This window comes from Cherax quadricarinatus, chromosome 32 (assembly GCF_038502225.1).
Source record: "Cherax quadricarinatus isolate ZL_2023a chromosome 32, ASM3850222v1, whole genome shotgun sequence".
In the NCBI taxonomy this organism is placed as follows: Eukaryota; Metazoa; Arthropoda; class Malacostraca; order Decapoda; family Parastacidae; genus Cherax; species Cherax quadricarinatus.
This window is the reverse complement of record NC_091323.1, coordinates 27491767-27507966: the sequence shown is the minus strand read 5'-3', so window position 1 is coordinate 27507966 and position 16200 is coordinate 27491767. Positions and strand designations below refer to the sequence as shown.

The window sequence follows — 16200 nt, the reverse complement described above, 5'->3', positions numbered from 1 at the left end:
ACCATCACTACCATCCTCTACCACCATCACTACCACCCTCTACCACCATCACTACCACCCTCTACCACAATCGCTACCACCCTCTACCACCATCACTACCACTCTCTACCACCATCACTACCACCCTCATCCACCATCACTACCACCCTTGTGGAAAATTGCATTTATCTGAATGTAACTAATTATGTACATAACAGCAAATGATAACAAAGATAATTATTATTTATCAATGTTACACAGACAAGTAGGAATTTGGGACACCTAGGTCGCAAAAATGTCCCCCTTCGATACCTACCACTGTCATAACCACAAGTTGCTCTGGACCTATTAATTAAATGAAATATACATACACCAGGAATACTGGTAAATATATAAATTTGTGGACTGTATATTAAAAATAATAAATGGTTATATATATACACAATTACATAACAGAAGGAAAATATATCTTAACTTCACTCACCAATTTGACTGGATATTAAGTTGTATCATACTCAGAAAAACCTCACTGACTAAATTTATGAAAACACTGGCCAGAATTATACACAAATCTAGAGAGCTTATCTCAGGTTCCTGGAGCTGTCTTGTCCAGTCGTCTGATATCTCAAGTTATGCAGGAATGCATATCCACCAATTTCGCCTCCTATTTGAGAGGTGTCAACACAATTTTAACCTCTAGAGCACGAAAAATTCTTCCCCATTCACCAACGTTTCTAATACAAATTCAAAAACCAAGATGGCGAGTCTCGTCTGCACAGACGCAGGCTTTCCGTTTTCTATGACAAATATTATTAAATACAGTATGGCCATCTATTTACATATAAATACTGAATTTCTGGAAAATATATACAGTATTTTCCACAGCCCTCTACCACCATCACTACCACCCTCTACCACCATCACTACCACCCTCTACCACCATCACTACCACCCTCTACCATTATCACAACTGCTACCACTCTACCTCCACCACTTTCGTATTTTTCTACAAGCTTTTTCTTAAATTATGTGTGTTTCTCACATTCTTTACCATAGGGCTGGCACTAGAAGCTTTGTTGGAGCCCATAGTGGCTTATTTAGCAGTTACAAGCACCAAAAACAATGGAATAATACAAAATATATCGCATGTACACGCAGAATCATCCCCACTGGCTTTGTAGACACTGGCTGGTAGACTGGATGACTGGCCGGGCCCTCTCACAGCACCCAGCAGACACGTTCGGGACGAAAGCTCCTAACCGAGTTTTTAGGTGTTATCCGAGCCAATTTTTTTACGCCAAAGCGAGGCGTTATTTGATTTTGGCGCTGTCCGATCCAGGCATTAACCAGGGGTCCACTGTATATATAATAATAGTATACAGTACTGATAAATAGATGAGGAAGACATATGTGCAACAGTTAGGTATCTTTATTTCTGAAACGTTTCACCATCATAGTAGGCTTTTTCAGTCGAATACAGAGGTGACTAACTAGGGAGAGAGTAGAAGTAATTGAGAAGTAAAGATGAAGTGATCCGACTTTTTTTTTTACTAATCATGGGAAGCGCTAAACCCGAAGGGATTATACAGTGCCTATGGGGGGATGGAAGATATTCAGACTCAATCTGGGGAACTGGAACACAAATCAAGTTACCCAGATCAAGAGCCCCTCACCAGCATCAAGGAACCTACCCTGAGGGGTGAAGTGATCAGTGGTGGCGGGAAACAGTGGCCGCCATGATGGCTGCGTTGTCAAGACTGTTCACAGTTTTTCTACATTGTTTTTTCCAATTTTTTGATTGATTGCGTAACAGTGCACGTTTTTCTTAGTGTATGGATTTACTAAACACTGGCTGCTGATTGTGAGTCGTTAAAACCATGATTTAACGTGAAAATAAATGAAAATTAGTTTATTTTTAAAGTGGTGGAGCGTCAAGATTCATTCTACAGGACGTGAGTAATATTTACACTAGTTGATTCTTCTGTTTATTATCACCTTTAGTCGTTCAAAGCTAGTACCTTCATGCTGGTGCAAGGCGCTTGCTCCAAGGAACTGGAGCTACTGTCTCCAGTGCTACAAATCTGATTACCTGCCAGGTGTCACATGACGCCTACGGGTGTAGTGCTTCCCCATGAATATACAACAATACCTTTAAAAACATAGAATTGTGTCAGTATTATTGGTTTCAGATTTCTAGGTGCTTGTGATATTATGAAAAACACGCAAGTGCATGTAAAAATGATTCTTAAGCTTCTGCCCCAGTGATCACATTATTATTATTATTATTATGATTATTATATTCATGGAGAAGCGCTAAATCCCTAAGGGTCATTTAGCGCCTGGGTAACAGGATGCAATCAAGTTCGATCTAAAAGTACGCAGGCCCAATTTCTTGGATCAAGAGCCCAGTGATCGCAGGAATTCTTAAAAAAAATCATTAATTAAATAACTACCATTCAGTTTTCGTTCCCTATATTCTCCGATAAGGCAAAACATGAAAAATCTGCGAAATATACGTAAACAGCAGAGTCATATATGTAAGATTTTCGCTCATGCATCACCGCTTTGCTTCGCTATGTTGTTAGTGCCTCGGGTCTTAGTAATAAAACAATGTCGGTTCAATGGTGCAGGTACAGCCAGTGTCATGGCAAGACACTGAGCTAGACACCATTATATAGGCAGGTAGTGATGGGGGCCCAGCCAGATCATTGAAACTGTCCTTCCTTTCCTCAGATCAAACCTGATTACCTCCCATCCCTTTGCTACTATATGACCCTTACAGGTTTAGTTTTTTAGTGAGTATAATACGTTGTGAAAACAGGATATTCGATATCCCCCAGGCGAGCCACGTCAGCAGTGACCCATGGGTTACTGGTGTAGACTACTTAATATATATGGTAAAGTTCTTTGAAATGCATAGTGCAACTAATTAGCTGAACTTTGGGGAAGCGGTATATTCGTATAGGTGAAGGAAGGCTCTTGAGCCTGTTCCTTTGATCTAGCATCTAGACGCCCCCTGGAAAGGTGTTGCGATAAGAGAACAGTTGAGGTGTGTTGCAGAGTGAGCTCCGGAGGAAACCCAGCTTTTCACTCCAGCAGAGGCAAACATGTTCACTATGACCCAGAAGTCCAGTATTAAGGTATGAAATGTGAGCTTTATGGTAGCAGTAGAGCGCTCTCTGCACTCCCTCGCCTCCTTCATTATCGCGCTCAAATTGAGTCAACACACACGTGACTCTCAATGGTGGGAAAATTGAGTCACGTGACCATGTTGGGCCAATCACACGCCATTCATCAGTAATTACGTCACCATGACACGTGTGACGTCAAAAATGAAATGGAAAATATCTATGGGACTCCTGTCTATTTTGCACGCTTCATTTACTCATGTAGGTTAATATTTTATGCCTTATTTCACGTTAAATTCGATGACGCAAGCACGAAAAATTTATGCCGCTGCTGGACATTGTTTAAAGCACCAATATAAAAGATTTGTGTGTGTGTAATTTCATGAAAAAGCGAGTGACATGTACTATAAGGTAGTCTTTGTCATCTGAAAAAAATGATGAAACTATAAGATGGTCAATTGTGTCTGGCTAGGATGAAACCAGAAAAAAAAAAAAACTGGCGGATGTTGGTTGGTGTATCAGTGTTAAAGCCTATTGACTATACGATGATTGTTAATACTGTACACTACCAATCAAAGATACTTTAATCTATAAAATGCGGATTAAAAATAAACTCTCAGTGTATATAAAATGAACAATCTGCCCTCTATAATTAATAGAGTAGGGACAGTTTCACAAATTCACGAATTTCTGCATGTTTGAAATTTCAGTAAAAAAAAATATTTGTTATAACTTTTTGTATAACTGCTCGACAACAAATAAATAAAAAAACAAGGCACAAACTTAATTTTGTATGCCTTTTCAGACGCATGACAACAGATGTCAGTGGCCAATTGTCAAAGGCACTTGTCTGTAGACATTTGGCCCGTGCAAGACTGGCTGTGGTTGGCGGTCTAGAGTGCTCTGACGTGTACAAATATCTTCGTGCTAGCTGTCGTGATTCATTAAAGTTTTAGTTTTATGGTCTTCAAATGTAAATTACTTTAAATGCTTTATTTATAGTGACTTACTGCATAGCTGTAAACTTCACTGATATCTTTTCCGTGTAGTTGTAATACTATTTATTTCGAAATTATATTTTCAGTATTTTTTAAGTATTACATAGTTTAATGTGCTTCATGCGAGAATTTTCTTGCCAACGTATCGTATAAATGAATTATAGCCTTGAGCTATGAGTAAATAAAAGTAACAGAATATATCTGCTGGTGCACTGCACACTTAATGCAGAAATATCGTCCGATGCACTAGTGTAGGCAACACAAACAGTTTATAGTTCTTGGCCATACCCTGTTGATGTTTCTTCGAAGACATATGCTTCTTCTGCCTCGCCCGAGAATTTTGGAACCAAACTTGCGTCACCCTCTTGCTCAGGCCCGTTAGCTGGGCGATGCGTTCCAGGTCCTGGCTGTCGGGATTGGAATCGATCTGAAAATTCGCCTGTAGGACTTGTAGCTGCTCGTCCGTGAAGGTGGTGCGGACTCTCTTGCTCTTGCGTTGGCTGCCCTCTCCGTCCGTATTCTCTGGAACGAAAAGCCCAGCTCGCTAACGTTACCAACCAATTGCTCTGGAAATTACTCTGTAAAGTGTTAGTTAAACACATGTAGAGGAATGATCCCATACAGATATAAAGACAGGAAAAAGTAGTTCTGTATATTTCGACCTCGGTCTTTGGTCCTTTTCAGTAGAAGAGAACCTCAGACCGAGGTTGAAATAAGTAGAGCAACTTTTTTAATTTCTCAAATGTTGGTTATTTCCTATTATTGACAACTGTTAATGACACTGATGGCCTATCATCTGTAAAGAAAGCTTATTTTTAGTGTTTATACGGAATCTCAAACAAATAATAAAAACATTGAGATGACCTACTCCTCCAGCGTTATTGCATGCAATATGATGCTGGATCTTACCTACTATCATAATACTAAAATATGGTGACCGTACAAGAGAAGAAGACTTTATAATGTGAAATATATAAAGTAATTTTTTAATATAATGTCGAACGTGATCCACCTCTGAGTCTTGCCTTTCCAGCTTAACTGAAAACGCAGGAGGCAGTGACCTCTTTCTGCACGAGGCAGTGACCTTTGCATGAAAGGTAGTAATGGTTATATCTCAGCTGTATTTATATTACATAGTTCTATATCAGCATCAACTTAATTACAGCATACCATATGACCATAATGAAAAGGTCCAGCTTACACCCAACCATCTTCATTCATTTATTTGCGTAACCTACCTTTAGAGCTTCCCAAAGTATTTATTTCAACACCTAATAATATCCATGGACACTAGATGGTGATCGTGTGTTTCTTTTAGGTGGGGAATAAAGAAAAAAGTTAGCTCTCATAACTCCGCCAAAGGATGCTCAGTTACAAAGACCCTGAAGACCCACGTCAGGAAACACCTGCTTCCTGACAGACAAAATGCCACCACAATACTCTAATAACGCTACTTGACAGTTTTTTTTTAATTTATCAACCATTCAAGGAAAAAAATAGATACTGGTGAAGGGCTGTCTCTCGATCTAAGAAATTAAAGCTTTCTCAGGGAATCAAACTTAATTACCTTCATTCCCCAGACACTGATTTCTACGAATGATAATAATAATAATAATAATAATAATAATAATAATAATAATAATAACAATAATAACACAGTATCTACAACACTTAGTAAACCAGCCGCTTTCCTGTATCCTTTCCAAAGGGCGAGGAAGTTTGCCAGGTGTCACAACACTCACCGTCATTACTGGTAGCGCCTCCCTCGATGGACTCTAGGTAGTGTTGTTTACAGAGGACGCGGTTGTCGTGGAGAGCGAACTCTTCTCCTGTGCTCAGCTGCCGTTTGCAGGCGTCGCAGGCGAAGCAGGCTAGGTGGTAGACACGGTCCCTAGCTCGCCGCACCCAGTCTGCCGCACCTATGCTGCGGCAACACTTAGCGCACCGCGCCCCGAAGTTTCTGCCGGGAAGACATTGTAACTTATGTTAACTATACCAGGAAGATGGTGTGACTTACGTTAGCTTATTCCAGGGAGACATTGTGACTTATTTTAACACACTTCAAGGAGCTGTGACATATTAACATACAGTAGGGAATTCTGATTTCTACTAACATACCATACCACGGGCGGGGTTAGAACCTGCGATCATAGTCTGAAAACTCTAGACCGTCGCGTTAGCTTTGAGGGGACTTGAGCTAGAGTTCGTCATTTGTGGTCACAGTGGTGCCTATGATAACGTTCCTATGGTGTATAATATACCTAGTTGGATGAATCTTCTTGTGGCTAGCTGGCCCAGTGGTTAACGCGATGATCTGGAGTTTTGAGACTATGATCGCGGGTTCTAACCCCGCCCGTGATATGGTTTATTTGCAATCGTGTCATTAAGATTTTGTGAGTCATGGTCTACTAACATTACTTATACCTAGAAGAAAGTGTGCTTTATGTTAACATTAGTGATACCACTCGTAATACACACCTCACAGTGTATCTAGAGATATACACGTCTCGTATATACATTTATTTGTACTAAGCCAATATACATACATATATATATATATATATATATATATATATATATATATATATATATATATATATATATATATATATATATATATATATATATATATATATATATATATATATATATATATATAGATATATATATATATATATATATTTAATATAAAGTACCACCTCTATAGCTGGAATGGGGACCCTCATCCTCAGAGAAGACAATAAACGTACCTCAGGGAAAACTCAAGGTTCTCCCCGGAGCTGTTTGAATATTTTCTTCTCCTACCACCCCCTATATATTTTATATTCTATGTGAACATTTATTAATAAACAGAATACACTTACAGAAAAAAACATAAACATGAATACAATGGCACAATGTATCAAAGATCATGAATTTCCTCCAGCTCCTCCGAGGCTGGACGCGAGCCAAGTTTTTAGCAAGCATTTCCCCTCTGGATGGCTATGCTGAGGCGCTGGAACATGAAAGTGGCTGCCCTTGGGTCCCTAGTGGTGTCGATGAGTCTGGAACCCAATTCTTTAAGGAAACGTGTGGTATTTTTTCCCATGATCCCAAGGTCTCTGATCCCACTGGGACAAATTGATACTGTTGGCTAATGTCCCTGTACTTGCTGATCTTGTACTCCTCCCTGTGGTCAGCAGCTCCTCCCTGTCGCCCCACACTGTGATGGACATAGGTGTCAGCCAGTGTGGACACACAGGTATAGTCCCATGCTAAGAGCTTGCCATTCTTCCAAGGATAGATGGTGATCCCGTTGGGGCGGTTTGCTGGGTTGTGGGTATTGTTGGCTGCTAGTGATCGGGGCTCCCTCTCGGCAGGGCATCCAGCTGTAGCAAGGGTTCTCTTGATGATGTCGTTGACCTCATTGTGTCTTGCATGTCAGCCCTTGGTTTTGGAACAGTTAAGACCATGTAGACCGTATTGGTCTGCTTGCACATAGCCGCAAATACACGTATATTCTGTGTGAATTGGGGTAGCAAGGCGCAGAGCCACTGCAATACGGAGGGTCTTAGGGTCGAGTCGCGTTCCCATTGCCGATATGGGAACTGTTTGGAGGAAGTCCCCGGAGTGATGTGCGCTCACAGCCTGTAGACAGGTAATCTCCCTATCTGATGTTGCAGCCCAGAGCATGTTGGCAAGCACCTTTTCAGCAATCGGGCCATCCCAGCTTGACTGTTTGTGAGCCAGTGCTGCACTAAGGTTTGGTGCTGGAGCAGCAAGAGTCTCCCATTCGGTGATGGCACTGGCATAGCTAGGGTCTTCTATTCCTGCTGAGTCACTGAGGGTATCAGGAAGAATTTGTCTTATCAACTCGTTTGATGCTATGGAAGAGGATAGGAAAGCTGGTAGAGCAATCTGGGAGGATCTGCGTACTCCTAGCCCTCCAAGCCTGACCGGAAGTGAGGCTTGCAACCATTGTCCATCGTCAAGGGAAAGATTCAATACACTCTCTAGCATGGTCTTCAGGAGAGAGTCATATTCCTTGAGTTTTGGACTGCTGAAGGCTGGGGAGCATCTCAGAAAGTAGATAAGTTTTGGGATTGACAGTCACCTGGTGAGTAGGTAGAAGGCATCGTGTGTCAATGTCTTTCATCCTGTTTTCCATCGTCCGGAGGTCTGAGACTTTTTTTTTCTAGGATCAGATCGATGGCATTGGACCCGAGAGGAGCACCAAGGAGAGTGCTATTGGCTGGATCAATGGCTCGTGCTCCTGGTAAAACGGCACTTACATTCTGGATCATCTGTTGATTGGTAGAAACTATTTCACATTTGGTGGGGTTTAAAGAAAGGCCCAGGCTTTCTCCCAAGTCTTTAATTTTACTGATGTCCTCTAGGAGAGATTCTGTTGTGCCAGCTAGGGTACCGTCGTCCAGGAACCAGATATTGAGCTCGCTGGAGAGTGCTTCCGTGACTTCCTTGATGACCAAACAAAATAGAAAGGGGGCGAGAGAGTCCCCCTGTTGCACGCCCTCACATGAGTCAATTTCATGGTCCCCAAACAATAGTTTGGAAGTCACACTATAACACGATTCTATGAAGGGATAAAGGGAAGGGAAGTTTCTATAAACTGCTTGGAGAGCAGCATACCTTCTGACTGAGTTGAAAGCATTGGCAAAGTCCAATTTGACCAAGGCTTTTTCATCGGACATGTTTTTGATATATACTCGTGCTGCGTGGGCAGCTGCTTCACAGCCCTGTTGAACGCCGAAACCGAGCTGAGTTGGTTTCAGCATTGCAGCAGCCTCTTGACTCACCCTTCTTACTGCAGCCTTGGCGACTAGGCGCCGAAGGGTGTTACCCACTGCAAAGAGCCTGATTCCACCATCCTTTTTCCGGAGGGCACACAATGAGGCACCAAAGAAAAGGGGTCTGATGGCCTCTGGGACACTGCCAGCCAGGCACAGGTTGGAAAATTTGGTGAGTTCAGACAGCAGCCTCTCTGAAACCTCACCAAGTACTGGATTGGGTATTTGTTTTAAGTGTTGAGGCCTTAAACCGGTGAAACCTCCCGCTGAGCCCTGTGGAAATGACAGCAGCTTTATACACATCAGCATCCTGTAAGGTTATATATATATATATATATATATATATATATATATATATATATATATATATATATATATATATATATATATATATATATATATATATATATATATATATATATGTCGTGCCGAGTATGTAAAACTGGTCAATTAGCAAGAATTCATTTAAAATTAGGTTCTTTCTAAAATTTTCCCTTATACGTTTAAAGATATATTTTTTTCATTAATGTTGATGTAAAAATTTATAATTTTGCACCAAAAGGAACTTAGAAAACTTACATAACCTTATTATACCAAGCGCAATTTATTTTAGCCTAACCCAACTAAATATATTTTAGATTTGTTTACAATAATTTAATACTAAACAAACACAGTGAAATATATTTTTTTCGTTAGGTTCAGAATGATTTTGGCGAAATTATTGCATACACAAATTTTCACTTGTCCTATATGGCAAGTTGAGTGTTGCTATTTAAGCCAAGATCGCAAGTTCTGCCTCTTCGGCACGACATATATATATATATATATATATATATATATATATATATATATGTATAATAGGCAGAACTTGCGATCTTGGCTTAAATAGCAACGTTCATCTTGCCATATAGGGCAAGTGAAAATTTGTGTATGCAATAATTTCGCCAAAATCATTCTGAACCTAACGAAAAAAATATATTTCACTGTGTTTGTTTAGTATTATATATATATATTTAGTTGGGTTAGGCTAAAATAAATTGTTCTTGTTATAATAAGGTTAGTATGTATGTATGTCGTGCCGAATAAGCAGAACTTGCGATCTTGGCTTAAATAGCAACGCTCATCTTGCCATATAGAACAAGCGACAATTTGTGTATGCAATAATTTCGCCAAAATCATTCGGAACCTAACGAAAAAATATATTTCACTGTGTTTGTTTAGTATTAAATTATTGTAAACAAATCTAAGATATATTTAGTTGAGTTAGGCTAAAATAAATTGCTCTTGTTATAATAAGGTTAGGTAAGTTTTCTAAGATTTTTTTGATGCAAAATAAAAATTTTTTACATTAACATTAATGAAAAAAATATATCTTTAAACGTACAAGAGAAAATTTCAGAAAGGACATAATCTTAAATGAGTTCTTGCTAATTGACCAGTTTTACATATTCGGCACGACATATATATATATATATATATATATATATATATATATATATATATATATATATATATATATATATATATATATATATATATATATATATATATGCAATAAGATCACAGTAAACAGGTGATTTCAGAATATGCAAAACAACCACTGTGAGAGAATAGAGAAATTCCAAGCGCTTTCGTGACTACTCACATTATCAAGGAACAATAAAAGTAATGCATCAAAGGAAGGCATATAAAGGGTCTAGACCACACCTCACTATCACATCCCACAACAAAGCAACACCTGAGGCGCGACTCATAAGAAAGAGAACACTACAGCAGGTCCGCCGGCCAAACAAAATCTCTCCTAGAGGACATCAGAAAAATTAAAGACATGGGAGAAAGCCTGGGCCTATCATTAAACCCCACCAAATGTGAAATAGTTTCTACCAATCAACAGATGATCCAGAATATTAGTACTGTTTTACCAGGAGCACGAGCCATTGATCCAACCAATAGCACTTTCCTTGGCGCTTCGCTTGGGTCCAATGCCATCGATCTCATCCTAGAAAAAAAAGTCTCAGACCTCCGGACGATGTAAGGCAGGATGAAAGACACTGATACACATGATACCATCTACCTACTCAACAGGTGCCTGTCAATCCCAAAACTTACCTACTTTCTGATATGCTCCCCAGCCTTCAGCAGTCTGAAACTTAAGGAATATGACTTTCTCCTTAAAACCATGCCAGAGAGTGTATTGAATCTTTCCCTTGAAGATGAACAGTGGTTGCAAGCCTCACTTCCGGTCAGGCTTGGGGGGGCTGGGAGTACGCAGATCCTCCCAGATTGCTTTACCAGCTTTCCTATCCTCTTCCATAGCATCAAACGAGTTAATAAGACAAATTCTTCCTGATAACCTCAGTGACTCAGCAGGAATACAGGACCCTAACTATGCCAGTGCCATCACTGAATGGGAGAGACTCTTGCTGCTCCAGCACAAACCCTAGTGCAGCACTGGCTCACAAACAGTCAAGCTGGGATGGCCCGATTGCTGAAAAGGTGCTTGCCAACATGCTCAGGGCTGTAACATCAGACAGGGAGACCGCCCGTCTCCAGGCTGTGAGCGCACATCACTCCGGGGACTTCCTCCAAACAGTTCCCATATCGGCAATGGGAACGCGCCTCGATCCTAAGACCCTCCATATTGCAGTGGCTCTGCGCCTTGCTGCCCCAGTTCACACGGAATATACGTGTATTTGCGGCGAAGCGCAAGCCGACCAATATAGTCTACATGGTCTCAACCGTTCCAAAACCAAGGGCTAGTATGCAAAACGCAATGAGGTCAACGACATCATAAAGAGAACCCTTGCTGCAGCTGGATGCCCTGCCGAGAGGGAGCCCCCGATCACTAGCAGCCAACAATACTCACAACCCAGCAAACCGCCCCAACGGGATCACCGTATAACCTTGGAAGAATGGCAAGCTCTTAGCATGGGACTATACCTGTGTGTCCACACTGGCTGACACCTATATCTATCACAGTGTTGGGCGACAGGGAGTAGCTGCTGACCACAGGGAGGAGTACAAGATCAGCAAGTACAGGGACATTAGCCAACAGTATCAATTTGTCCCAGTGGGGTCAGAGACCTTGGGATCATGGGAAAAACATGCCACACGTTTCCTTAAAGAATTGGGTTCCAGACTCATCGACACCACCAGGGACCCAAGGGCAGCCACTTTCATGTTCCAGTGCCTCGGCGTGGCCATCCAGAGGGGAAATGCTTGCTGCACACTTGGCTCGCGGAAAGGACTTACTTTGTAGGCCTAACTTACCAGTTTGGCTGATTTGGCACGAGTGGAGGCCATTTTTTGGGGGGATTTGACAAACTGTTGGAGTGTGAGCAAGGTAACATTTGTGAAGGGATTCAGGGAAACCAGTTACCCGGATTTGAGTCCTGGAAGGGTGGGGATATTTGCTGTTTGGAGGGGCATTAGAACTGTAGTATCGGCGCAACTGTGGCAAGACATTGATGGAGTGAATGATGGTGAAAGTGTTTCTTCTTTTTCGCATCACCCTATGAGCATAAATACACTTAGATATGAAGTTGAATATTTGGCACCGTGACCTACATGCACCAGACACAAGCATATCGAGTTGTAATTATAATTAGTTATATCTAGCAAAACTGAAAAGATGAAAGCACAGAAAACATTATGTATACGATTATGTATCCATGAGATACTTTAATACATGCATATACATACGCACACATCTTTGAGTATATTCACACAACAGGTAATCAGCGACACTCACTACACACTACAGTACATACAGGTAAACTATAGTGGATAGGTATGAACAGCACCGGGCAGGGACAAACACCATGTGGTGGCGTAGGAGTGCGACACCTACATACAACAAGATGTATGACTACACTTCTTAGCTTACTACTGCGACACTCCAGTGATGTATGGAGCTGCCTCCTCCACAACACCCTCAGAATGGAACCGCATTACTGCCATAATTGGGCGTATTTGTAAACAAGCGGCACCCAGTCCGCGGGTCGATACCATTACACGGAGCACGGAGAATATGTAACACTGAAACATCTGCCTTGTGGCGAGCGATCTACTACGCTCAATCATCAGGGCTCTTGTTTATATTTGAGAATTTCGTGTTTCCGGGTCTGGTATAGGCATGTTTACAGACCGCACGCGCTGTTGTTGTCATGCTCTCTGTTACGGACCCTCCGTTTAAACTTACATTTTACTCGCTGTTCCTTGTAACGGTTATGTTAATTTTGTTTTAAATTAACATCGGTGTGTACACAAATATTTTTTTCCCAACACTTGAACACTTCCAAAAGGTCCAGAGCTTTCTTACACGGTATATGGCATTCCGGCAGGACTGGAGTGTCTAATGCAACCACAACAGTCGGCTTACACACAGGTACCTATTTTAGCTGCTAGGTGGGCAAGGTCGGAAGGTGTGTAAGGAAACTTGCCCATATGTTACTCCGAGACTTTACGAACCAGAGACTTTACGATTATGAGTTTAATTAATGCTCTCATCAGTGAGCTTCCCGGTCATAATATTGAGGAAAATGATAGGGATGGTGTGTGCTGGCTGTTGTAGCTGCTGAAATATTGCGTTAGGCGGCTTACTCGTTTTCACTGTTAATTAAAATCATTAATAATTACATTAACAAATATAACGTAAGTACAAAAATGCTACACAAATATAAATTAAGTTATATTTCCTAAATTAATCAAGGACTTGAAACAACTGTTTACAATGGAGACAGAGAGAGCGTGTGTGTGTACTCACCTATTTGTGGTTGCAGGGGTCGAGTCTCAGCTCCTGGCCCCGCCTCTTCACTGGTTGCTACTGGGTCCTCTCTCTCCCTGCTCCATGAGCTTTATCAAACCTCGTCTTAAAACTATGTATGGTTCCTGCCTCCACTACGTCACTTTCTAGGCTGTTCCACTGCCTGACAACTCTATGACTGAAGAAATACTTCCTAACATCCCTTTGACTCATCTGAGTCTTCAACTTCCAATTGTAGCCTCTTGTTTCTGTGTCCCCTCCCTGGAACATCCTGTCTTTGTTTACATTGTCTATTCCGCGCAGCATTTTATATATCGTTATCATGTCTCCCCTGACCCTCATGTCCTTCAGTGTCGTCAGGCCGATTTCCCTTAACCTTTCTTCATAGGACATTCCCCTTAGCTCTGGAACTAACCTTGTCGCAAACCTTTGCACTTTCTCTAATTTCTTGACGTGCTTGATCAAGTGCGGGTTCCAAACAGGTGCTGCATACTCCAGGATGGGCCTGACGTACACGGTGTACAGTGTCTTGAACGATTCCTTACTAAGGTATTGGAACGCTGTTCTCAGGTGTGTGTGTGTGTGTGTGTGTGTGTGTGTGTGTGTGTGTGTGTGTGTGTGTGTGTGTGTGTGTGTGTGTGTGTGTGTGTGTGTGTGTGCGTGTGTGTGCTTGCTTGCGTGCGTGCGTGCGTGCGTACGTGCGTGTGTGCTTGTGAACAACAGAGATACTGAGATTCTGGTGTATATTTACACATCAAGCTGATTTAGATTCATCACAAGACACTTGCAGAAATGGAGAAAAACTTCGGGATTGATACATATTTACATACATTAAATTTTAAATGCATACCCGTTAACAGCTCTACAGTAGCCTGTAAATTTCACCTGAAGCCTGACGAATATGAAATTTAAGATTTTGAACTTTGTCATCAATCTATAGGTATGTGTTTGTTATATGGAAAAGTAATATATAAAGAAGCATCAAACTAAAGCGAAATATCGTCAGAGCTCTATCTATGACTGCGATTTTTTTAATACATTTCGTCTCTGTCTCGTGATTATCGGACGGAACTTGGAGCCTTTGCCCGGGGTTAAAATTTATAATAGCTCTTATGGGGAAAATACAGCACAGGTGAGGATATGAATGAGACAAGAATGTTTTCCTTTAAAAGTGAGTCTTATACTATAGTGTGATGTTGTTTCTGGTTGTTTCATGTGTTGATGTGGATGTTTAAGGTATTTATTGAGGGGATTGTAAGGTGTATGTTAGCGTTGGGTAGAATTGTAGCTTTAAAACCTTGCAAATGTTATATAAAAAAGGAGTTGCCACTGTGTTTCCAGATGGCACATTACTATTGGGAGATTTAAAAAGAGATGCTGCACAAGCTGGTGGGGGAGTTTGGGGTGATTGTTGATAAATTAGTCACATGTGCAACTCTTGGGTATCTTTATTGAGGATTTTAAAAGAAGGCAGCTGGAATTAAATGGAGAGAAGTGTAAGGTATTTAAAACACACAAGGAAAAATATTGGAAGCTAGATTAAAAGGAAATAGTTTGGAAGAAGTGAACGCAAGTGAGGCTGTGATAATGGAAGTTAAGGTGAGTCATTGAATTGAGCAGAGGAAATGAAGGTACCCGAGTGTTTAAGAATCCGTCAGTAGTTTATAAAGGGAGTGTATCAGAGTACAGTGGTAACGACGGTTTTCCTTGAATGGAAGGATTGTCTTGGCTAACTTTAAAAAAATATGTGTTGTGTGAAAATTATGCAGATAGTTAAGAATGAAAATAATAGAAGACGGTGTGATGGTATGAAAAGTGTAATCGAGAGAGCTGAAGAACGTTTTATGAGATTTGGCCATGTTATAAGAATTAGAGATGGTAGGTGTAGGGGACGTCTCAAGAATGGTTTGAATTTTTTATTATTATTATTATTATTATTATTATTATTATTATTATTATTATTATTATTATTATTATTATTATTATTATTATTGTTGTTGTTATTATTATTATTATTAATATTATTATTACTATTATTATTATAATGATGCTGATACCGCTCAACTCGTAAAGGTCATTCAGCACTTAGGGAATTGGGGTCAATCAGGTTGTAATTCGTGCATGGGGAAGGCAGCTCCAGTTCTTTTGATCAGCAGGTTTTCACCGGCATTAAGGTACCCGTTTTCTTGATGAAAAAGGGTTTGAAACAAGATGCATTAAGAGTGTGTGAATATATTAGATCAGATGAGTAAGAAACAAGTGTAAAGTAAAAGGACACAAGTGCAACTAATGTGACATTTTATTGTGGCAACGTTTCGCTCTCCAGGAGCTTTGTCAAGCCATTACAAACAATACATGGACACAGGGTATATAAAGGCTCAGAGTGAGGTGCAATACTAGTGAGGTACCATTTCGATGTTCACTAGTGGTAGTAGTAATAGTAGTAGTGACAAAAGTAATACAATATGGTAGAGCAATTAATTCGTACATGAGTAAAAGGATATAAAAGTTATTACTTGGGTAACATAAAAATAGGTTGGACA

At 40.5% G+C, this 16200-nt stretch overlaps 1 protein-coding gene across 1 annotated transcript in view; it reads right to left on the bottom strand.

Annotated features, from left to right (window-relative positions):
- Positions 1 to 16200, bottom strand: part of Awh (LIM/homeobox protein arrowhead) — a 173481-nt gene that overhangs the window by 14199 nt on the left and 143082 nt on the right. Inside the window, exons 4-5 of the mRNA XM_070090745.1 lie at positions 5848 to 6065; positions 4394 to 4627 (exon numbers count right to left, since the gene is read on the bottom strand). Coding sequence (XP_069946846.1) covers positions 4394 to 4627; positions 5848 to 6065 — 452 coding nt within the window. The remainder of the gene's footprint in view (positions 1 to 4393; positions 4628 to 5847; positions 6066 to 16200) is intronic.